The sequence below is a fragment of the Sorex fumeus genome, unplaced genomic scaffold (assembly GCF_029834395.1).
Source record: "Sorex fumeus unplaced genomic scaffold, SorFum_2.1 ptg000044l, whole genome shotgun sequence".
NCBI classification, from domain to species: domain Eukaryota; kingdom Metazoa; phylum Chordata; class Mammalia; order Eulipotyphla; family Soricidae; genus Sorex; species Sorex fumeus.
Window position 1 is genome coordinate 63897953 of NW_026606101.1, and position 24526 is coordinate 63922478.

The 24526-nt window shown below is 47.3% G+C and overlaps 1 protein-coding gene across 1 annotated transcript in view; it reads left to right on the top strand.

Annotated features, from left to right (window-relative positions):
• Positions 1–24526, top strand: part of BFSP2 (beaded filament structural protein 2) — a 107598-nt gene that overhangs the window by 35853 nt on the left and 47219 nt on the right. The window contains exons 6-7 of the mRNA XM_056122045.1: positions 10637–10762; positions 13036–13256. Of these exons, the coding sequence (XP_055978020.1) occupies positions 10637–10762; positions 13036–13256 (347 nt within the window). The remainder of the gene's footprint in view (positions 1–10636; positions 10763–13035; positions 13257–24526) is intronic.

Genomic DNA, 24526 nt, shown 5'->3' on the forward strand with positions numbered 1-24526 from the left:
AAAAACAAACTTTTATTAAGTCTCGTAAAAAGTAAAGGAATTAGCTCCTTCCTTTCCCTGAAAATTGGAAGCTGCAAAGTCTTGACTCTTTCATTCTCTCTCACCCACTCATGACTTTGGAATTTTGAGGCAGGAGAAGAAGCAAAGCCAGAGGGAGAATGGAAAGTCCCTTCCTGAGAGCACTGTGGGATGCCCCCGTGCTCGGTTCCCACTCAGTGACTCAGCCAGTGGCTGCACAATCCAATTATTTCCATGCACTTTGCAAAATGCTCCTGTGCAAGTCCCATCCAAGACCAATTAACTCAAAAGATGAGAGGAACTTGGTGGTTTTTTGAGCTCCCTGGATGATTCTACTACACAGCCAAGGTTGAGATCCACAAGAAAAACTGCCAGAAGAAAACCTCTGATGTTCTTCCTTCTACTGGGAACCCTCAGTTCCTTGCACCTAACTATCAACAGGAAGCTTCCTGGCAGGGTCTTCCCCCAATTCTAGGTCCCCAATGCTTTCCAGCCCAGAAAGGATGGCGATTCCTGTATTTCTCCACCCTATCTATCCTCTTTTGACAGTTCCCTTTTTATTTGTTTTTGTTTGTTTTTTTTTTCTTTTTGGCTCACACCCAGAGATGCACAGGGGTTACTCCTGGCTCTGCACTAAGGAATTACTCCTGGTGGTACTTGGGGGACCATATGGGATGCTGGGAATCAAACCCAGGTTGGCCGCATGGAAGGCAAATGCCCTACTCACTGTACTATTGCTCTAGCCCCCAGTTCTCTTTTTCTTAACAACTCTTTGGGTCAAGCCCCTACAAACACTTTTTTGATTTTTGTTTTGTTTTGTTCTTTTTTTTTTTTTTTTTTTTTTTTTTGGCCACAGCCAGTGATAGTCAGAGGTTACTCCTAGCTCTTGCTCAAGGATCACTCCTGGAAGGGCCAGGGGTACCATCTAGTGTGCCGGAGAATCAAATCCAGGCTGGGTGTGTGTAAAGCAAGTACCCTACCCATTTTACTGTGGCTCTGGCCCCACTACAAACACTTTTGATGGCGAGACTTGCCTAGTGACTCCACAGTATGTGGCAACCTAGACCCCAACCTGGTGGAACTGGAAAAAAATAGAAAGTAAAGGAAGCCAAGTATAGATTTGATTCGGTCCTTTACTTCTTAGAAGATTCGTGAATGATGAGTGACCTAAAACCCCACTGCCTTTACTTTTGAGGTGAAGAACCGGAGCCCAAAAAGGCAGCTGGCTGCCTGGAACAACTTCTCAGTAGTACCGTAGTCACTCAGCACTCCTGGTTCTCTATTCTGGAATCTTCTCTCAGCAGGGGACTCGTGCTTCTCCTGGGAGCCTCTCCCAAAGCTAAATCCTTATGACCTGTGGTTTGCCTACCAGTTCTGAGGCTAGCACTGCATTTAGTGGTGATTTCTTGGGGAGAGGGTGGAGTCATTACAATTAAGAGAAATAACTGTATAATGTGAAACAGGAACAGTCAACTTGGCCCACAAGATTCATCCCTTGCTGTCTTGAGAATTGTCACCAGCCCCACAATAATTCAAACATTAATTCTGAGCAGAGTTATTAGTGTTTTGTAACAGAGTAATCTAAAAGCCACATCTCAGAGAAAACAGACAGGACTTGTTTTAATGTAGCCAACACTGTCTAGGCCTCTTGGAGAGAGTTGGAGCTCAGGAAATCTTTGCAGAATGAGTTAATTCCTCTGATCATCAACAAGATCAGAACTGACAGCCGGACATCCAACAATAAATAGTTTTGTCGGTTGTAGGCATGCCCTCAGGGGCTGACTTTGGCCTATTCTGAGTACCTCTTGTCAGTTTCTTGGAGACTAAGCATAAATGTGAACTGGCTTAGCACACACACTGCTTTGAAACCTTTTGCATAGAGAACACATCTAATTACCTTTCATCCAGGGAGGCTGGAAATTAATTGTTGTGATTAATTTGTATCTTCATTTAGCATCCCCAAGAAAGAGATCCTGAGACAAATATTGAAGTAAAGGAGTTTGCTTGAAATTTGGGAGATGGTACAGAGGCACAGAATACCAAGAGAGAAGATGCAGAGGAGAGAACCAGCAAAAAAATGCCTCACCCAACCAGCTACCCCAGGGACAGTGCAGCCACGGGGTTCTGGGCAGCAGAAAAGAGAAAGGAGGGGAGCAAGGGAGGAAGAGGAGGAGTAATGCCGTCTCTCACAGTCCTCTGGTGTCCGTAACAGAGTAGCCTTTCAAAGACCTCAGAGGGGCTGGAGTGATAGCACAGCCGGTAGGGTGTTTGCCTTGCACGCCACCAACCCGGGTTTGATTCCCAGCATCCCATATAGTCCCCCGAGCACCACCAGGAGTAGTTCCTGAGTGCATGAGCCAGGAGTGACCCCTGTGCATCTCCATGTGTGATGCTCCCCCACAAAAAAAAATCAAAGATTTCAAAGAACTGTCTCAGCAAAGACCTACAGAATCTGGCAGTGGGAAGTGAGTGAGACAGAACTAAGCTGGTGAACCCAGTGGTGGTAGAGATAAAGCCGTGTGCCACCAGCATCTGCTACCACTTACCTGCCACCTCTTTTGCTTTGTTTTTTGGTGGTGGGTGGGGAGAGGGTCGATTTTTGCATCATACCCAGCGATACACTGGGACAATATGGGATACCAGGGAATGAACGCAGGTTGGCCATGTGCAAGGTAAGTGCCCTACCCACGGCGCTATCTCTCCAACCCCCTGTTTTAGTTTTAATCATTAGACGTGTATAAAGAAAGGTCAGGGAGACAACTCAAGAGGTAGATTACTTGCCTGGCATGTGCAAGGTCCTGACTTCAGTCCCATGCCACTTGCCCTCAGCACTGTGGGTGTGGTCCCTTACCTCCCCAATAATACCACAGCACCGGGACCAAGCTCTGACCTGGTCCATACCACCCAGGAAGCAGCTGGGTGGGGGAGGGCTGGTTTTAGGCCTCTTCTTCACTCTGCTGAGAGTGGCCCCATTTTTTAATTTTAATTTTGTCCACACACCTGGCTGTTATCAGGGCTTTGTACTCAGGGATCACTCCTGGTAGAGTTCAGGTGCTGGGTGTTGAAATCAGGTCAGCTGCATTCAAGGCAACTGCCTTACCTGCTGTGTTACCTCTCCAGCTCCAAGTCCCCAAGCCCCAAAAGGTGATTCCTGAGCACTGCCAACTATGGCCCCAAACAAATAGACAACAAACCGAAAAAGCTAACTTTAGCTAACCAGCGTTTATACAACAACAAATGTCTGTTAGGACTTCAGTGACTTATAATCCTTATAATATGTTACTTCTGATACTCCTGAGAAAGAAGATGTGACTTAACTGCATTGTTGGTAGATACAAGCATGTAACTGGCATACTTCCAAACCTTCAGTAAATAAGTTAATGTGTCCTGCGTGGGGCCGTTGTGTGTTTCCAAGTAACAGAGGGGGAGTAAGATGTTACACCTGTTGGGCTGGAGGCATAGCACAGTGAGTAAGGTAATTGTCTTGCAAAAGGCCAGCCCATGTTCAATTCCCAACACCACATATGGTCCCCCAAGCACTGCCAGGAGTGACCGCTGAGCACAGAGCCAAGAGTAAGTCCTAAACACTGCCAGGTGTGGCCCTCCAAAAAATCAACAGCAATAACAACATGTCTTTGGGCAAGAGAGGTAGAACAATGGGTAAGGCACTTTCTTTGCATGCAGCCTTCCTGGGTTTGATCCCAGCACCACATATAAACCCCTGAGCACTATTATGAGTGACAAATGAGCACAGAGCCAGGAGTAAGCACTGTGTAAAGTTTGGGGTCCAAAACTAAAAGAAAAATTTATCCCTGTATCCAAGATATCTACAGTAGAGTGGAGTTGGCAGGGGTGGAGGTAGCAGGAGGGACAGCAAAACTACTTCTATGGGAATAGACACCATGTGCCTTGAGAGCAGTGCCAGCAAAGGGGATGAGAGGTACTTCCCTAGTGCCAGACCATATTCCAGGCTCTCAGCAAAGCCATTGCCTGAAACCCAACTAACATAAAGTGGGAATTGCAATTGTGTCCACTGAACAGTTGGGAAGTGAGTCAGGAGAGATTCAGTAATTTAGGACATACACTTAGAAAGTTAGAAAGTGGCAGGGGTGGGATTCAAATCATGTTTTCTGACTCCACAATCCATTTTCTCACCTGCCCACCTCAACCAGACAGATCCCGTGGAGGAGGTGGGCGGCAGTTGGAGACATTGATTCCTTTCCTTTTTTTTTTTTTTTTTTTGCTTTTTGGGTCACACCCGGCGATGCACAGGGCTTACTCCTGGCTCTGCACTCAGAAGTTACTCCTGGCGGTGCTCAGGGGACCATATGGGATGCTGGGAATCGAACCCGGGTCGGCCGCATGCAAGGCAAACGCTCTACCCGCTGTGCTATAGCTCCAGCTCTCCTTTCCTTTTTGAAAAAGAATGAGCAAGTGCCATTTTATGGATTGCGAAGTTGAGAGGTCTTTGTCTCAAGGGACTGAAAGCTTATGCTAGGCTTCTATATCCATCATTCCAAACCAAGATCTTTCTCAGCCCTTTCACTGTAGAATAAGATTCCTCTGTGGCACAAGATCAGGAGCTTCATGTTCCCAAGCAGTCACTTGCTTTCCCTCTCTCTATGATTTGGAACGCGATGATGCCAGTCTGAAGTGGCAATGTAAGAGGCTGATGAGCCACCGTGGTGAGAAGTACACAAAAGCACACAGCTATGTTCTTAGAAAGTTATAGTTGACCAGTTTGGGAGAGAGAGGGAGAGAGAGAGAGAGAGAGAGAGAGAGAGAGAGAGAGACAGAGACAGAGACAGAGACAGAGACAGAGACAGAGACAGAGACAGAGAATTGAAGGGACTTGATGAAACTCTTTCACAGCAACTGCTTGAAGAAAGACAGAAGACACATTTCATCCCGAGCACGCATTCTGAGGACAAGTTCTAAAATTAGGCCTGTTATCGCTAAAGTCATGGGAACGTTCTGCATACTCCACCTTCTCCAACTGCACCCGCCTCCCACTAGAGAGAGGCATTTCTTCCCACTCCAGGTCACTGCCAAGGATGATTTAGGAATGGTGATGCCACTCAGCCAAGTGGCTTGGCTTGGGAAATGTCTCTTTTCCCTCCTCTGGGGAAACTGTCAAATATTTCAGGCTGACTTGTTTAAAAGCATGTTACGACTTCTCACAGTCATTCTTGAACGACATGGAAGTTTACATTTTTTAATTTGATTTTTTTAAATCATATTTCAAAATGTCACCATGCTCCCTTACCCCAAAAATATAGGAGTTGCAAGCACTGGCTGTTCAACTCCTGCAGAGAGGAGCCAAGAAGTCAAGCTGGTGTGAAGGTCTGGGACCAACACATTTGCATCTTATTACACATCCTAGCAACTGTGCTGAGCAGCAAAGCATGGTCCTGCCTTCCTGGTGTAATGGTGTAAAATCACATGCCTGCTACTGGGTCTGAGGAGAAATCTAGAGAAGCTGGATTGAAATGAAAATAAGCCAAGTTATTATACCTGAAAAGCCTAAGTCTTTTATTTTAGGTCACACCCGGCAATTCACTGGGGTTACTCCTGGCTCTGCACTCAGGAATTACTCCTGGCAGTACTCAGGGGACCATATGGGATGCTGGGAATTGAACCTGGGTTGGCCTTGTGCAAGGCAAACGCCCTACCCACTGTGCTATCACTTCAGTCCCACAAGTCTTATTATTTATTTATTTATTTATCTATTTTTGCTTTTTGGGTCACATACGGTGATGCACAGGGGTTACTCCTGGCTCTGCACTCAGGAGTTACTCCTGGAGGTGCTCAGGAGACCATATGGGATGCTGGCAATCAAACCCGGGTTGGCCACGTGCAAGGCAAACGCCCTATCCGCAGAGCTATCTCTCCAGCCCTCGACAAAAGTCTTTTAGATGAGTGAAGTACCTGTCAAATTTGTAGATAAGTGAAGGAAGTTAACGGTCCCCAAATGAGAGGCAAGTGTGTTCTGACTTGGGATGGTGTTTGTGGTGGTGATGCTGCTGGTAGCATATAATGACTTTTCAACTCACAGTGATCATATTAACAAACTTTTCTCTTTCAATGTTAATTAAACCATATAACAAGTTTATGGTTGGTGTTGATAGGTCTTTTAACACTTTAACACCTAGTAATCTTCCTTGCAGCAAAAAAGAAAGTGGTTTGGGGACTCAGCTACTTGGCAGTATTTGTTAGAATAGCACATCAATTTTTAAAGATGTATTGACTTTTAGTTGTTTTCTATCTAAGGCAAGTTTTATCAGAATCTAGCAGTAGAAAATTTAGCTTCCACAGGCCCGACAGTCTGCAGGGGTCTTAAATGCCATTTCCCAGGAAGTTAGTCAGCTTGGTTGAAGAATGTGGAGCTGATAATGCAGTTTTCCAGACCCCCTCAAGATCTCCAGGATCAGAGTCTGCATTTTCACAAGATATCCCAGATGCTGCTGCTACACATTAAAATCCAAGAATTTATCCACAGTTTTTTTTAAATTTATTTACAAAGAGTAAATTGGTTTAAATAAAAATGCAGTGAGCCTATAACAAAGTGGTGGCTAGGGGCAACAGACCCCTACATCATCAAAAATCATTGTGTAGGGGGCCAGAGAGATAATACAAGCAGATAAGGAACTTGCCTGGCATGCAGCCAACCAAGGTCCAATCCCAGGCACCACATATAGTCTCCTTAATCCTGCCAGAATTCATCCCTGAGAGCAGATTCAGGAGTAAGCCTTAAGTACCACCAGGTGTGGTCCCCCCAAAATCAAATCAAAAGAAGACAAAAATTAATGTACAGGGTTAAAGATAGAGTACAGGACTGGAGTGATAGTACAGCGGATAGGGTCTTTGCCTTGCATGTGACAGACCTAGGTACGATCCCCAACATCCCATATGGTTCTCCAAGCACCACCAGGAGTAATTTCTGAGTGCAGAGTGAGGAGTAACCCCTGTGCATCTCCAGGTGTGACCCAAAAAGAAAAAGAAAAAGAGTACAGAAATTACAACACTTACCTTGCATGGAACCAAGCCTGGTTTGATCCCTGGCATTGCATAGAGTCCCATAAGAACCTCCAGAATTGATTCCTGAGGGCAGAACCAGGAGTGGCCTGGGTGTGGCCCCCAAACAATGGCTACAACAAAAATCAATGTATAACTTTTTATCCCTCAAAAACATAATACAGGGGCTGGAGCAATAACACAGCTGCCTTGCATGCAGCCAATCTAGATTCGATTCCCAGCATCCCATATGGTCCCCTGAGCACTGCCAGGAGTAATTCCTGAGTGCGTGAACCAGGAGTAACTCCTGTGCATCGCCAGGTGTGACCCAAAAAGCAAAAAAAAAAAAAAAAAAAAAAAAAAAAGGTAATACAGTTGTCTATTGGTGCCCTCTGGGAAATAATTTTAGCTTCATCCCCGTCCCACAAAAACCAAAATCCAATGATGTGAAATTCCCTTACGATTAGCCCTTCCCATCTATGAGTTCTGCATTCATAGAGTCAACAAACCAGCCTGTGACTGGTTAAATCCAGGAGTACAAACCCCACAGATTGAACCAGTACAACTACAGTGGGCCTTTGTTATTCAAGTATCAATTGGAATATGAACGTGTGTATGGAGATTTGTGAAAAGCTATATGAGCTGCCCAATAGTGTTTGGGGCTACAGTGGGCATGCTATTTTGCTAATGAAACTAATACAAGGAGATTCATCCCTCAGAGGGCAGTAAGTACCACTTGTCGTTGAAGTGGAGAGGAGGGCAAAGCATGTGGGGGACAGTGGTAATTGCTTTGGCCAGCAGTTTTACCCCAGACCTGCCCAACAGGATTTGAAGTTTTCTGTCCTTGGGATTTGTCTGACTTTTACCCACTATATATTAGTAAAATGCTCTCTGGGGACATACGCATCAGTCAAATTCACAGCCCCACATGAAGAGAAAAGAAAAGAATTTGTTGATTTATTTATATGTGTAGAAGTAACCTAAGTTTTAAGATAAAATACTTTGTTTTCTTAAAACTTCAGTATGACCTGCTATTTCTTGCAAAACCACTAGTCATTTACTTAATTTTGTCATCAGTAGTGTCACAACTTCAGACTATAAAAATACTTGAGGGGCTGGAGTGATAGTTCAGTGGGGAGAGTATTCGCCTTGCCTGTGGCTAACCTGGGTTCAATTCTGGGCATCCCATATGGTCTCCTGAGCACCACCAGGAGTAATTCCTGAGCACAGAGCCAGAAGTAACCCCTGAGTATTGCCAAGTGTGACCTTCCAAAAGCAAAAACAAAACAAAGCAAAAAAAAGCGAAAAACAACAAAAAAACTGCACCTTGAATATTGATGTGATTAAAGAGAGAGCCATTCACATCAATGATTAATGAGGAAGATTTTGATATGAATTGTAGCTGTTATTTTCATGACCTTAACGAGTTCATTCATCAATGATATAACATTTTGGCAAATTAGGTCATAGCTGTCAAACTTTGAAAGAATTTTCATTCTAATTTTTGTGCTATTCCGAGCGCAGCAGCCACACACATGACCTACTTTGAAGTCTAATCTGCATTAGGAACATTTTCTGCATCCCTGTCTTAGATCGAGGCAACCAACAAAGCTCAGTCTTTGATTTGTGTCTGCCAGTTTCCATGACACAAGCATTCTCACTGGGACTGATTTCAGATGACTAAACTTGATGTGAAGAGTGCAGAGTTGTAGAGGATGAACTTATTTTGTCCCACAGAGGTATCATCTATATAAATTATCTCAAACACAGCCTGAAATATATAGTCCTACAGGTAAGGTGTTTGCCTTGTACACAGCCAACCTGGGTTTGACCTCCAGCACCACACAGGGTTCTTTGAGCCCCACCGGGAGTGATCCCTGATCACAACCCTGGAAGAAGCCCTGAGCACAGTCAGCTGTGGCCAAGGTGTAGGCTTGGGGTCTGTCAAGCATTCACATGCAGCAAAAAATGTAACTCCAGAATGCCAGTTTCTTCAAAAGAAAAGCAGTTTTTCCTTCCCCACCTCTGAGTTGGAGAGCTTCTATCAGAACACACTGAAGACCGTTGAGGGTGAACTTTTGTATTTTCCCTTTTGCTCAGCATCGAGAAATACCAAAACCTGCATCCCTGAATGTGGAAGGAGGGATCAGAGTAGGAGACGGTTCAAAGCTCAGACCTTTTCCTGGTCCTCCCAGTTGTGGCCAGACGGGTTTTTACAGGGAAACAGGGTCTCTCAGATCAGGTTGTGTGGCTGCTTGTTTGAGGAAGATGTGAGGCAATTGGCACATTCTGACAGTGCCAGGAGCAGCTACAGTCTGGCAGCATTCCTAGTCACAGGTGCATGCCTCTGACTCAGCAGCTCCGCTGCAAGAGCTGACTCCTGCACAGAGTCAGGAAGGCCAGGCTGTTCTCTGCACATCCGCTCTAACACACCGACAGGGAGAACAGAGTGTCCACTAGTGGGAGCTTCTGAGTGCTCCTTTCCTTACTTCCAAACAAGGCAACAGTATGCAGTATGCAGTAAGTAACACAAGGGGCCAGGGAGAGGATCTAAAGGGTTGCAACTCTTGCCTTGCGTGCACAGTGCCCAAGTTCAACCCTGGCCATTGCACGTGTTCCCCAGCAGCACAGAATGTAACCTAGTGGTCCCCTAGCAATTCTGATCCCATCACCAGGCTGAGTATCTCTAGGAGCCAGCCCCAGACTTAAGTACTTAAACACTGCTAAGAACTCCCGCTTCCCCCCCCCCCCCCAAAAAAAAGATAGCAAATGACCTACACAGACTGATATAGGACAGTTTCTTTTAAAAAAAAATAGTTTTTTTTATTTACTAATTGAATCACAGTGACATATGCAGTTACAAAGTTGTTCATGATTGGATTTCAGTCATACAATGTTCCAAAACCTTTCCCTTCAGCAGTGTCCGTTTCCTACCACAGATGCAGATGTCCCCAGTTTCCCTCCCTCTGACCCCACCCTGCCTCTATGGCAGGTGCTTTGCACTTTTCCTCTCTCTCTCTCTCTCTCTCTCTCTCTCTCTCTCTCTTCTTTTGGGCCTTATGGTTTGTAGTACAGATACTTAAAGGTTATCAGGTCTATCTCTTTATCTACTTTCAACACTCAGTTCCTGTCCAAAGTGGTCATTTTTATCATAGTGGTCCCTTCTTTATCCTAACTGCCCTTCACCCCTTACAAACTTGTGGCAAGCTTCCAACCATTGGCCAATCCTTCTGCTCCTTGTTTTTAGGAAAGTTTCTAAGATATAGTAAGTGTTAGAGCCAAGGAGGAATGATGATACATGTTTATCTGTAAACATGAGATATTTCTGGAAGTGTTACAAGAGAATCAGACAATAAGGGCACAAGGAGTTTCGAGTCTTCTCTCCATATCCATTAGAACAATCTTTACAATTGTATTCTGTCTGCATGCACTATAATTTCAAATTAAATATTGGTGCACCCGTACACGCAACATCTATTTGATAATCTGATGTCTGTTTCCTCTAAATTAGAGGCAGTGAGCTAGAGGTCAGTGGAAAGTGCAAAAAGGAAGCATGCGTTCAGACTGTCCAGTCCCCACAGCTCACAGACCTGACTCTCCACAGCAACAGGCAGAGGTTGTCCACCAGACCCAGGAAGAGAGGCTGACCGCCACCCTCAGCATGGACCTCCAGAGCACCGCCAGCCAAGTGCAGCGCCTCCGGGCCGAGACAGAGTCCCTGCGGGCCCTGGTGAGTGAGTCCAGAAGGATCCTGACATTTCTTGTGTCTAGTTCTCTCTCCTCTGTGCATCCTCTTACAAGTTATAGTTCGCAGCATTCCTACCTCACTGCAGAAAGGCCTTGAGATCGGAGCAGCACTGAATCCAAGTGTAGAAGACACGGTGAGGGCCTTTGGAAGTCTCTGCACCAGAGTGAGCTGTGACTGTCCACAGCAAATGCCCACAGGGCCTCTTTCCAGCTGCGCATTCCGGAAGGACTGCCTCAGCCCAGGAGAAGACATGCGGCCCAGGAGTTCGCACCTGCTGGTCTCTGTCCCTGGTGGGGCTTGGCAGCGCGCAGCACCCCTGCTTCCAGGTTACCTGGCTCAGCAGTGCAATTCCACCCTGGAGCCAGACTCCAGCTGCCACACTCTCCTGCTCTGTTCCCTTCCCCTTCCTTCCACTCCACTTTCCTTGCTCTCCCTTTTTCTGAGTGTGCCTGAAGTTCCATAAGAGTGTCAGAACCCCTGATGTGGGTGCTGCTCTGGGAAGCTCAACTTAAGGTTTGAAAACTCAATGTTTAGGCGGCCATTCAGAGAGGCGAACCACAGTCATTTGGGCAAAGCCAGAGAATTGCAGCTCAGAGCACACTGGGTTCAGGTTAAAAACCAAAAGGGTGTGTCCAGGAAGCAGGGGGCAGAGGGTTTAATGGAGAGTGAACGGAAGGTGAGCTGGAGAGATGAAGGAGTAAGAGGCTGGCGTCGGGTGCAGGTCACCAAGTCAAAGCAGGTAAAAGGGCAACGTTCAAGCAGGTTGTTCTGGTTCTTAGTGACCTGCTGAGGTGTCTGGCCTGGTCCTGTTAAGACGGTTGTCTGGCATGAACTTGCCCCAGCTCTTCTTAAACTAGTTCTGGTGACATCAGCTTGCCCCAACATTTAGTTAACTCCTCACACACAATGTAGTTTGTGTGCAGGTTCCTTCATTGTTAATTCTCGTTGTTAATTCGAATGATTGTTGAGAGTATAGCAGTGCAGGGGCTGGAGCGATAGTACAACAGCTAGGATATTTACCTTACTTGAAACCAGCCTGGGTTCAACCCCCACCATCCCATATGGTCCCCTGAGCACCACCAGGAGGAATTCCTGAGTGCAGAGCCTGGGGTATCACTGTGCATCACCAGGTGTGACTCAAAATGCCAAAAAAAAAAATAACTATAGCAGTGCAGTAGAGATGGACTAAGGTTCTACTAGGGTCCTAAGCATGGCTCTTCCTGGCGATCATGTGCTCAGATTCAAACCACAACTGTGATGTGTACACTGGAGTGTTTATCGGGATTGCCTGGTACAACTGTGCAAAGCCCCCTCTCCCATGCACCCGGTGCTGTTCCAGTACCACTGTGGTGTCCCCTTTGCTTAAACCACTCCTCACATGCCCTTATCTCTGTGGCCACCCAAATCCAGCACTGTCACCAAGCCCTCAGCATCACCTCCCGCGGGACTTAGAACCACAGGCTCTTCTAAATCCTGTCAAAACAGCCTTTTCCGTCCCAGCCCCTTTCCCTTCCCTCTGGTGTCGCCTCCCCTGGGTCCTCTGTCTCTGTCAGCATGACCCCAGGGGCTGCAGGACCTCGGCGCAGCAGAGGCCTGGCTTCACCACCCTGGCACTGCCACCCGGCTGCATCTTCCTCCCTCCACTGGTCTCGTTGTCATGGCAACGGGGAGAGGCAGGAAAACAATCTGAGATGAGAAAACTCAGGACATGGCCTAAACTGTGCTTTAATTGAAACAGTGTCTGAAAGACATTGCTTTGGCTTTTCAGTTGGTAGGATTTGGCGAAGCCATGTTAGTCACTGAGTATCACCCTTAACCAACATCCTAATATTTAGGGGTTGGGGGGGGTGGTTCTCTCTGCATAAGCTATTTTAGGCAAGATAAAAGCCATGATTCTTCTCCCAAATACCCTGCAGCTACCAAAATTACCATTTCCAGGGACAGAAAGTTGGAGGGAAATGATTGGAGATGTGACTAGATAAGTCCCACTGTCCTGTCTCTAGGACCCCTGACCCTCTTCTCACTAGACCCTGACATTTTGTCTGGAATTAAGGATCTGATCTTGGACCCTGGAGCCTGCAACTCTGCCTTCCCTCCCACTAGCTCCCCGACCTACTAGCCCCTGGGGAAGTGTTGACATCGTATCTACTGCAGTGTCAGGGACCTTTGACCATGTACATCTGTGACCAGCCCTCCTGCACCTGGGGCTCAGAGCAGCGGTGACCCCTCCCTGTTCTGGTTCACTGTTTTTGCAGAAACAAGGCCTGGAGCACACCCTGCAGGATGCCAAGCACTGGCATGAGATGGAACTGCAGAACCTGGGTGCCGTGATGGGCAGGCTGGAGGCAGAGCTCAGGGAGGTGCAGGCAGAGGCTGAGCAGCAGCAGAGGACCCGGGAGCACCTGCTGGCACACAAGGAGCAGCTGCAGCGCCAGGTGGCGGCCGGCCACTCGCTGCTGGACAGGGAGGAGAGCGGGTTCGTTGGCTTTCTTCTTTCCTTATGAAATAGGGAGGACATGCCTGGCAGCATAAAAAAATGGAATTTCCCAGGTTGGAGCGATCACTCAAAGGACTGGACCATATAGGGGCGCTCCAAGTTTCATCCCCCGTGCCACATGGTCCTGGAGCACTGGTCAGAGAGAGGCCTCCAAGTCCTACCAGCTGTGGCCTCCAAGCAAACGAACTTCTAAACACTTAGAAGTAATTAAGATAAAACTAAATCACTCCCACCCCAACCTCAGCACACACCTACCCGTTCCTCTAGACTAGCTACATTCTTCTAGGACTTTGCATATTTAGGTAAATACGCAAATAACAGAAGTACATAGTGAATACTATTATATATGTATATACAGATACAAGTATCTCTGCGTATTTAAAAGTACAGATATCAGCCTGCATAGATATACCCATGTGCGGCTTCGGGTCTGTCTGGTATTCACTACCATCAGTAGAATGCCCCAATTGTATGGTGTTCCTAAAACACTAAGGCACTAGTCTCAAAGTTGGTTGCACCTTGAAATCACCTGATCAAACTTTAAGCTGCGGAAGGCTGCGCCCAGTCCTTAGAGGTAATTCTGGTGTCATTGTCATGTTGTGGTCTGGCCCTCCACTCTGTTGTTTGGAATATTAGAAAGACATTAAGGATTTCAAAAGCTCTGGAGGCTGGAGGGATAGTACAGTGTTAAGCTTTTGCCTTGCATGGGACCGACCCAGGTTTGAACCCCAATATCCCTTGTTGCTCCCCAAGCCCAGCAGGAGTGACCTCAGAGTGCAGAATGAGGAGTAAGCCCTGAGTACTGCCAGATGTGGCCCCAAAACCAAAGCAAATGAACAAACAAAAAACATCTCAAGATAATGTAAATAAGAAGAAAATGTTGAAAATCTCTGCTTTAAGTGCACCCAAAACACTTGAAAGCTCAGCTTTTTTTTTTTTTTTTAATAAAGACCCTGGGGCTGGAGCGATAGTACAGCAGGTAGGGCATTTGCCTTGCATGCAGCAGACCCAGGTTCAATTCCCAGCATCCCATATGGTCCCCCGAACACCACCAGGAGCAATTTCTGAGTGCAGAGCCAGGAGTAACCCCTGTGTATCACTGGGTGTGACCCGAAAAGAAAAGTAAATAAATAAAATAAAATAAAGACCCTGAGGGCAGAGAGATAGTATAGCAGCTGACCCGAGTTCAATCCCCGGCACCCCATATTGTTCCCCAAGCACCTCTAGGAGTAATTCCTGAGTGCTAAGTGCAGAACCAGGAGTAACCTCTGAGCATCGCTGGGTGTGACCCAAAAAGCAAATAATAATAATAAATAAAAATAAAATAAAGACTCAGTTTCAGGACAGTGCTTCATATGTGCCCTCCTGGGAGTTTGATTTCAGATACCACATGATCCCAAATCATTCCTGGATGCAGCCGGGGAGGCTCCTTGACACCACCAACACTGGGTATGGCTGTGGGGGCCCCACAGGGCCCAGGCAGCATCACATGCTCGTACCCTTGCACTGAGCCAATGCTCAGTGGGGCTCAGGGAGGCAGGGCCCCTGTGTCCCCTTAGCATGGCTCACCTCCAAAGAAAGGATTCTGGTTCCACAGGTCTGAAGCGGGACCTGGGAGAACCTCTTTCCTAACCATATCCTCAGAGAGGGGGGCAATGGGCAGAGGGGAGAGGGGTGCTGCTGCTAACCAACAGACACCCCCCTCCCCCCCGCCAAGCACAAAGGGCACTAACTATTTACTGAAGAGCCTAGGGTGCCTGGGCTGAGCCACTCAGTGACAGTGATGTCCGTAGGGCTCAAGCTCTTTTTATTTTTCTGATATATTATCCATGGCATGCTGACTCTTCATCTTCATGTTTGATCCCATGCTGTGAAACACCTTCCCTGGGACCTCAGTCTTGATAAGAATTAGGGGAAGGGAGAAGCAGCAGCAAAAAAAGGCCTTCTCCTGCACGGATCTCATTTCTGTCGGTGAAGGACATTTTGAGAAGCCTTGCGATGACTCCTCCCTTATGTCTCACTAACCAGACCCTGCCTGCTCATACAGCCTTTCTTTGCTACAGGGATGCTGGGAAAGCAGCGATTTAATCCTTCAGACTTCTTACCGGAGAGAGGTGAGGAATCAGAAACACACTATGTACATCCCTGTATGACCTACCTTGTACATACATACATATATACATACATACACACATACATACGTTGGAGGTCTTTTTCTATAGACTCCTGGTACATGTGCCAGTGCCTAGGGGCTTAATATCCCTCAAAGACTTTTTTGTCAGCTGGGGATCAATCCCAAGTCTTCACACATGCAAGGCAAGTGCTCTACTACTGAATTATGTCTATGACCCCTCTTCACCAGATTTTTTTTTCTTTTTTGGGTCACACCCGGCAATGCACGGGGGTTACTCCTGGCTCATGCACTCAGGAATTACTCCTGTTGGTGCTTGGTGGACCATATGGGATGCTAGGAGTAGAACCCCGGTTGGCCGTGTGCAAGGCAAATGCCCTACCCGCTATGCTATCTCTCCAGTCCCTTCTCTTCACCAGATCTTTAAGAAAGTTTAAGCTTTTCTTTTTTTTTAATCAAACCCTTATATTACCCTTATATTACTCTCCAAATATTGCATATGAAATAAAATATCAGCTCTAAGATAACTTAGCAATTTTGTGGTCCAGTCCTTCACGATTCATAGACAAGAGGAAAGCCCGGAGCAGAGAGGATTAATGCTCATAGAGTGGTGCTGGGTTGGTGCTGGGACTGGCCCCGTGGCCCCGCCTGACTCTCTGCTAGTTCTTTTCCCAGAAGACAAGAGAACTGCTTGGCCTGACCTAACCCTGCCTCCTTTCAAAAGTTCCTTGTGCCATCCGGCTCCTTGCCAACTGCCTTTTTATTGGATTGATTTCAGTTGCTTATAAACATTAGGTGATAAGACAGGCATCAGGTGCTTGCCTTGCATGTGGTTGATCCCAGTTTACTGCCTGAGGACCACCCGGAGTGAAATAACCCTTGAACACCTCTGGGTGGGACCCCAACCCAAAATTAATTAATTAATATAAAAGGTGTTCCTTACAATGCTGATTTTTCCTCAGATGCCTTTTGAACCAATGCACAAAATCTTTTTAAAAATGTACCCAAAAGGCTGAAATTACTTTGAAAACAAGTCCCAGGCCACAGAGATGGAACACAGGACTGGCACGCATGCTTGACATGTAGGAGGATGGGTGGGCCTTGAGCCTTGCTGGGAATGATGCCTGAGCTTAGAGATCCATTTACTGAGTGATTGCTGGTACTAATACAATCTTTCTTCTCTTCCAAGCCCTGGCAGGGTGATATCATTATCCCCCCTATTGCAGACAGGAAGCAAAACCTCAGATTACTCAAGTCACTTGCCCAAGCTCCCACATGAATAAGCAAGAACAAAAATTGATACCCAAATGGGCGCCAGGGAAGGTGTTCTCTCTATGCATGCCCTGTCCTTCCCTCCATCCTACTGGGCTCTCTTTGCTACTTTCCCTGCTTCAGCTCTTCTCCCACTGATAGGTGTTTTTATTTGTTTCAGCTAATGGAAACTTGAGCAGAAGTGGCGGCTTTCCTCACCAAGTGCCCAGTCAACAGCTCACTTCAGCCAGAGTTGACTCCAGCTTGAACTAAAAGCTTCCAGGGAGGGGTCGGAGTGATAGTACAGCAGGTAGAGCATTTGCCTTGCACGCAGCTGACCTGGATTCGATCCCCGGCATCCGATATGGTCCCCTAGTACTGCCAGGAGTAATTCCTGAGTGCAGAGCCAGTAGTAACCCCTGAGCATCGCTGGGTGTAACCCAAAAAGCAAAAAAAAAAAAAAAAAAGCTTCCAGGGAAGAGGAGAGGGACCCTCTGCCAAAAGAGTCTGTTGAGCAATCTCCCTGGTGCCTCTGCAAATAAAGGCTTGTGTGCAGTTTCTCCAGGCCCAGCTCCTTCACTGCTCTCCCCAAAGGATATCATTTCGCCTGCTTGGTCTTCACTCACTCCTGCAGGCTTCGGGAAGTTTCTTTGAGCATGACATGATTTGCCTCAGCCACGCAAGGGTCTTGGTTTTACTGACCTAAATGTGTTGCCCGTGTTCCTGCATGCAAGATTGCTGTGATCTGGGGCATAGCAACGCTCGTGCTAGAGAGGAGATTGGCGTGGTGGCTGACCTCCCAGAATGAGACACACAGGCCTCAGAGAGAGTTCCTGTCTCCCTAATGTCTCTCTACGAGTGTCCGTCCATGCACTCAGCACAGCACCTCTGAGTCAGTCTCAAAGGAAGTTCAGATTAAGTCTGGGGGGATTAATTAGGTTGTACTTGCCTACCACCCCCCAGCCCCTGCAACCTCCAGTTTTATCCAGGATCCTCTCTCCAGCCCTCCTGGACCAGTCAAAAATAGTTCAGGCATCTGCCACCAGCCCAGACAAGATTTTCCTGCCTCTGATTAAAACTGAAAGGGCCACCTGTGCCCTCCCACAGAACACCTCCTTCACACACACACACACACACACACACACACACACACACACACACACAGCCATGCCTCAAACCACAAACATGCAAACGAGCCCAGACTTCACTTCTTAATTCTCTCAAGCTTCTGTCAGTGCACCTGTCACTCAGAATTGCAGATCAAAATATTCAAGCTGAGTCTGTCCCTGTACACTGCTACTCCAGTCAGGAAATATGTTCAATACGATCACTTCTGTCAAGAATCTCTCTCTCTCTCTCTCTCTCTCTGTGTGTGTGTGTGTGTGTGTGCATGTCTCTGTCTCTTTTTCTGTCTCTCTGTCTCTGTCTCTGTCTCTGTCTCTGTCTCTCTCTCTCTCTCTCTCTCACACACACACACACACACACACACACACACACACACACACATACACACATGTGCTCCCAGAACCGGGGGTTTCAACTATCAGTATGCCAAGGCAGATGTAAATGAAAGAAATTATTTGGGGCCAGGGAGATGGTGTAAAGGACTGAGCACATACTTAGCTAGCATGAAGGAGCTCCAGGTTTGATCCCTGTCACCACATGGTCCTCCTACACTACCAGGAGTGATCCCCAATCATTGAGCCTCTGCTCAACCCTGAGAACTCTTGCCCTGAGTGTGCTCCCCCACCCGCCAACAAATATGAAGGCCCTTTTCATAAGACCTTTATGAGCACTTTACGTAGTTTTGTCCTTTAAGGCCTAAAAGTAGGCTGGGTACCACCTAATGCTACATCACACCAGGCGACCACACAGATCTATGGTTCAGGGCCTATAATTGGACAAGGGGTACAGGGACCCCCCAAAAGTAGAGTGTGTGTCTGATCCAGCTGGTGCTGGAGCGCTGTACATCAGGCCTGTTTCCTTTCTTCCTCATCACTATTAAACATTCGCCCTCCATCCCAGCCAAGATGCAACTCCCCAATCTAAACATAGCCAGAGGGCCCCGAAAGGTCAGCCTCGAAAAGGAGGCTCTCTGGGGCCTTAATGGCCCTGGGCTTTCAGAAGCTGGAAGCCCGCCTTATCAGCCACAGCGGGCAGGGAGGTAGGTTTGCTTGCGGCCAGCCTTCACTCTGCCCCCGCTGAGCACTCCACCAAGAGCAGCTGCCCAACTCTGGCAGTTCATCAGGCGTTGGCAGGGAGGGCCGCAGAGGAGTTTCCAGATCTCAGCACGGCTCTTGCTGTTTCTAATGAGGCTTATTAACAGGTAAGAAAAGCCTGCTGCGCCCTGCGGGCCCTGCTCTCCTTGCTCTCCCTCCCTCCACCAATAACTCCCGCACACTCGCTCTCTGCCAGTGGCTGGCTGACAGGTGGGGTCGGGGGAGGGGGGAGACTGCTGCTCAGGCGTCCAGGATGGAGCGTTGTCACTGTAGCCGGCAGAGATGGATGCCTCCCGCAGCACAGACGGTCTGTTTCCAGCCCAGGTAACAGCACTGTCGCTGGCCCAGCACCAGCTGCCACGGCTTCGCGAGCATCTTTCCAGCTTGCCTTGCTGGTCACTTCCATGCACCAGTCCAGGCATTTTGCTGGACTTGGGAGATAACAGGAACAGGGAGAGCCTGTTTCTGCCCGGCTGGATTGGACAATCTAGCTGGGAATTCCAGGGGTGCCATGGAAGGAGAAGCAAAGCAGACAAGTGGCTCCTGTCACTTCAGACATAAAAATAGACCAGATCTGCTCTCTCAGGGGGGGTTCCAGTAAGAGGGCTCAGCCAGAATCACTAAAATCCAGGGAGATCTCAATTGCTGGAGTGCATGCTATGCAGGGAGCCTGGGTTCAATCCCCAGCGACACAAGGTCTCCTGAGCTCTTGCAGGAGTGACCCCCGAGCACTGAGCTTGGAGTAGCACCTAAACTCTGCAGCATTCAGTGCAAGACAAAAAATAATCATCATCATTGTAAGCCGACCTCTTATTATCACTAAAAAGCTCTCCAAATATCCTTCCTTGATCTTTTTGTTCTGTTTTGAGAACCAGTGTTTCTTTGGAACAATTTAAACCTCTCTTCTAGGATTGTAGAAAATGGCAAATAAAACTGCAGAATTCTCAGGTAAATTTGAATTTCTGGCAAAACAGTAAAGAATGCTTTAGTAGAATACCTCACATATTACACAAGACATACTTCCACTATAAAATTATCTTGTAGGCTCGGTGCCACGATCCCCAAGTCCACCAGGCGAGCGGCCAATCTCTGCCTGCCCCCAGAAGTGCCTGGCTCACTGGGGCTGCATTCACTGGCCCTGGGCCCTCTAAGGGGGATGAGAAGCAAATGACCACCAGCTAAGCAGAGCAAAACAACAAAAACATATTACCTCACTGTTCTGAAGACTGGAAGTCCAGAATCAAGGTGCTGCAGGGGGATGCGCCCTCCAGCCCTCCTGGGGGAAGATCCTTTCTTGTCTCTTCCTATTGCTGGAGTTTTGCCAGAAATCCTTGACATTCCTTGGCTGATAGCCACAACCTTTCCATCTGTTTCTATCAAAAAGTGGAGCTATCGCCCATGTCTCAGATTATCTGTATTTGCTCTCCTCTTTTGTAAGAATGGAATAAAGGGTCATCTTGCTTTAAGGGAGCACCCTCTCTCCCTCTTTTTGAAAAATCTGTTTGGGGTTTTTTGTTTGCTAGTTTTGTTTTGGGGCCACACCCAATGGTGCTCAGGGCTGACTCCAGGCTCTACGTTCAGGAATCCCTTTGGGTGGCCTCAGGGGACCATGTGAAATGCCAGAGAGGGATCCCAGGTCAGCTGAGTGCAAGGCAGTCTTAATCACTGTGCTATCATTCCAGCCCCCACGACCCTCTCCTAACCCCTGGGAACCCGTTTCCAAAATAACCACAAACTGAGGTTGTTAGGGATTAAGATTCCACCTCTCTTTCAGGGCACTCAGTTTGGCTATTTTGGGGAGACACAGCTCAGCATGCACAAGAGGCCAAATGCTTTAAATTTTCCTTAATTGGGTTTTGTCTGATATTTCCACAAGATTAGATTCCTGTGGCCCAATTTAGTTTTTGTAGCATAAAACAGATCACAAGGCGTATGAATCAATTTGTCTCAAGATGATGATGTTCATTTTGATCCCTTGCTTAGGGTTATGGGGATTGAACTTGTCTGCTATGAAGTTACTGTTTCAGGCTGGAAGGATAACTCAACACACTGGCATGCAGGAGACCCAAGTTCAATTCCCACAAACACCACTGGTAGCATCCCCTGAACAGAGTGCTGGGAATAGCCCACTGCGTGTGGCCTAATAGATAGAAAAATAAATAGATAATCAAATAAAGTTACTGTTTTCTCCTTCGGAACTGAAGGTATCTTTGGGAAAATGATTCGAGACTATTTAATATTTTATTGCCCCTCAAAATTTCTTCCATTTCTTTTGGCTTTTGTATTTATTGGTGGGTATTACCTTGAAACATTGATTAGTTTCTGTCTTTCAGTGCACATTTGGCATTGCCAGAGGCTATTCCTGGCCTGGTGCTCAGGGGTTGTTCCCCGTGGCCTCTAAGAACCATGCTGTGAGGGAGAATCAAAGCAGGGAGTCAGACACACAGAGCATATATGTTAGCCCTTTGGGCTAGCACCCTGGTCTGAAGCAGTGATTTTCAAATTCCGTCATTTCAACATCGTCCTTTGATTTCCTTTTGCCAGAAAGTTTCCCTATCAGTTTGTGTGTTTTTCACAATCTGGCCTCGGGAAGGGGCTTCACATTTTGAGTAGGGTCATGAGAAAAGATAAAGGAATGTAGGGGTGGAGCCAGGCGCCGTGGCCCTGGGCCTTCGGGTCAGTGTAGCCAATCCTCTTTTAAGTAGCAGTTGCCAGCAGAGATGCTTTATAACAGTATTCTTCAGTCACTGGTCCACAGGGATAGAAAAATTGAAAACCATTGGTCTTGGGGCTAGAAAGATAGTACAACAGACAGAACTCATGCCTTGCATGTAGTCAGCCAACTCAGGTTTAATCCCTGGCACCCTGTATGGTCTCCCAAGCACCACCATGAGCGATCCCTGAGCACAGAGCCAGGAGTAGTCCCTGAGCACTACCAGGTGTGACCCAAAAACAAAAAAATCACTCGTCTATTTCAACGCTGCTAACTGCTGGTCCAGGGACTGGTGAGCAGAGAGGTGTGAGCCCACAGGTGTGAAAAGGTTGCAGAAACTGCGTAGCACATACTCCTAGGTGCTGAGGAGACTGAGCCCACTACTGTGACATTATTCTGCATTGAAGAGCAGTTCCTGATTCCCCCTTAGGAAAGGGTGAATCACTTACCAGGAGTACTGAAGCCTTGACAGGGTGGATGCTATAGACCATGAGTGACCTGTGGGACCTTGTGGACTGTGTGCAAACTTGGCAATGGCAGTGACTGGGACTCAAACAGAGAACAAGAGGAAGGAGAGTGACGTCAGAGTATTTCTGCCCTGCCCTGCTCTATGTCCATGCTGCCAGTGAGCAGTTGCCTAGGGGTCTGAATCCATGCCGGGCGGCTCTCTCCACAGCACTGTGCCTTTCCAAGTCTGGGAATGACTCTCCCTTCTCACCCTCCCGTCCCAGAGTCGTGACGGTGCTTCTAGCCTGGAGACACTGCACTGCCTCATGTGCCCTCCAGCTGTGGACACAGTTCATGGTTGTGTCCAAACATATCAAACTCTCTCCAAAATAGTGTACTTCATGCAACTGAGTCAGCTTCATGCAAGTGCTCCGGATTATGTAGAGTCACATGAGGAATTGTGGGAGCGTGTCGTGCTCATTTCCAGCACAGAATTCCCAAACACTGGCAGAGAAGGCTCCTGCCTGGCAGGCAGCAGGGAGATAAGACCAACTGGCACTCACCTGCATCCAAACAGGAAGCGATACATTTAATTTTACCTTTCATTTTACTCAAAAGCTTTCTGGACCACCAGAAGGCCCAACATTTCTTATAATCTTTGAAAGGTGAGTGGTGAGTTTTTTTTCATGGACCTTTATGTATAGGGTCACAAACAATGGACTTGGCAACATTTTCAGGTATAGTTTTAGCAAATAAAGAAGGAGAGACAGGCTGGAGTGATAGCAATGCGGGTAGGGTGTTTGCCTTGCATGCAGCCGACCTGGGTTCGATTCCCAGCATCCCATATAGTTCCCAAGCACTGCCAGGAATAATTCCTGAATGCATGAGCCCAGCAAGCTACTGAGAGTATCTCGCCCACACTGCAGAGCCTGGCAAGCTCCCCGTGGCATGTTTGATATGCCAAAAACAGTAACAATAACAGGTCTCATTCCCCTGACCCTGGAAGAGCCTCCACTACGGCACCGTAGTGGAGGACAAGTAAGGAGAAGGACAAGTAAGGAGAGACTGCTAAAATCCCAGGGCTGGTACGAATGGAGATGTTACTGGTGCCTGTTCTATCAAATTGATGAACAATGGGATGACAGTGATATAGTGATACAGTGATGAGGCAGGAGTAACCTCTCTGCATCTCCAAAAAGGAAAAAAAAAAAGGAGAGACATATTTAATATGATTTATAAAGTAAGATGTCATTCTATAAAGCCAATGCCACGAAAAGAATCTTTTCTTCCTTTCCCCCTGGCTCTCTGCCCACCATCTATTGATACTGCTGCAATGACTGTGGGTTGCACAGACTTCCTACGGTCCTTGACCGTTTTCAACTGTGGTGCTTGACAAGAGTTGCACATCAGATTGTGGTGCTTGCAAACTCAGCTGGAGTATTCCCCAAGCCTTGCACTCCTTTAGTTGTGGGCTTGCACATGCACTCACAGGATACCACACTCTTACACTGGACATGCAAGTTATGGTTGTGGTGTTTGCTTAAAGGTCACTGCAGAGCTCACCATGGCCACACTTCCTTTCACATCTTCTTAGATGCAGTGCTCACCAGAGGGTGCATTCCTTTCTTGAGTTGCTTACAAACACCTGGCTTCGGGGCTGGAGGTAGTAGGAAATCACTTTCGGTGCCAGGGACCACACACAGAGCAGAGCCACGAGGCTCAAACAGCAGAGCAATTGGGGATAATGCAGGAACGTGCAGAACTGTGGGGATTGGACCATACACCGAACCGCTCCAAGAAACTCTTTAAAGTCCTGCCTATCCTCATAATCCACCATAGGCTTTCTCTGTACTCAGCGTTCTGTCTGCCACTGTCCTGGACCTTGCACATTTTCTCTGATTCTATTTCTCTCGTGGGGACAAACATGTCAGTGGTGATGAGTCATTGCTTAAGAGACCACTTGGATGGGCAGAAGAGAAGCCTGCCGTTCCCAGAGCAGGTCCCGGTGAAAGCAGGAAGCAGGATGGTTGTTTGTTTATTTAGTCACCATAAAATTACAGCATTGTTCATGATTGGGTTTCAGGCACACAGTGTTTCAACAACGATCCCTTCATCAGTGTCCACTTCCCTCCAGGAGTGCCCCCCCCCCCCATGTTAGCTTCCCAGCCGTCCGCTTCTAGGATATAAATATATATATTTCTTATTATATATTTCTTATTTATATATTCTTACTTTATATATATATATATATTTCTAGAATATATACACACAACCACACACACACACATTTTTGCACTGGGGTACACAGTACTGCTGCCGATAAGGTTTCATCCACATTTTATCACCTTTCAGCACCACCTCCTCCTCCCTGTTGAATGCTTCCCTCCACCACAGACATTGTCCCCTCCCTGGCCCCAGTCCCCTCGAGTGACCTGATTCCTACTGAGTACCAGTTCTCAAGGGGAAGCAGAGCCGTTTTCCCTCAGAT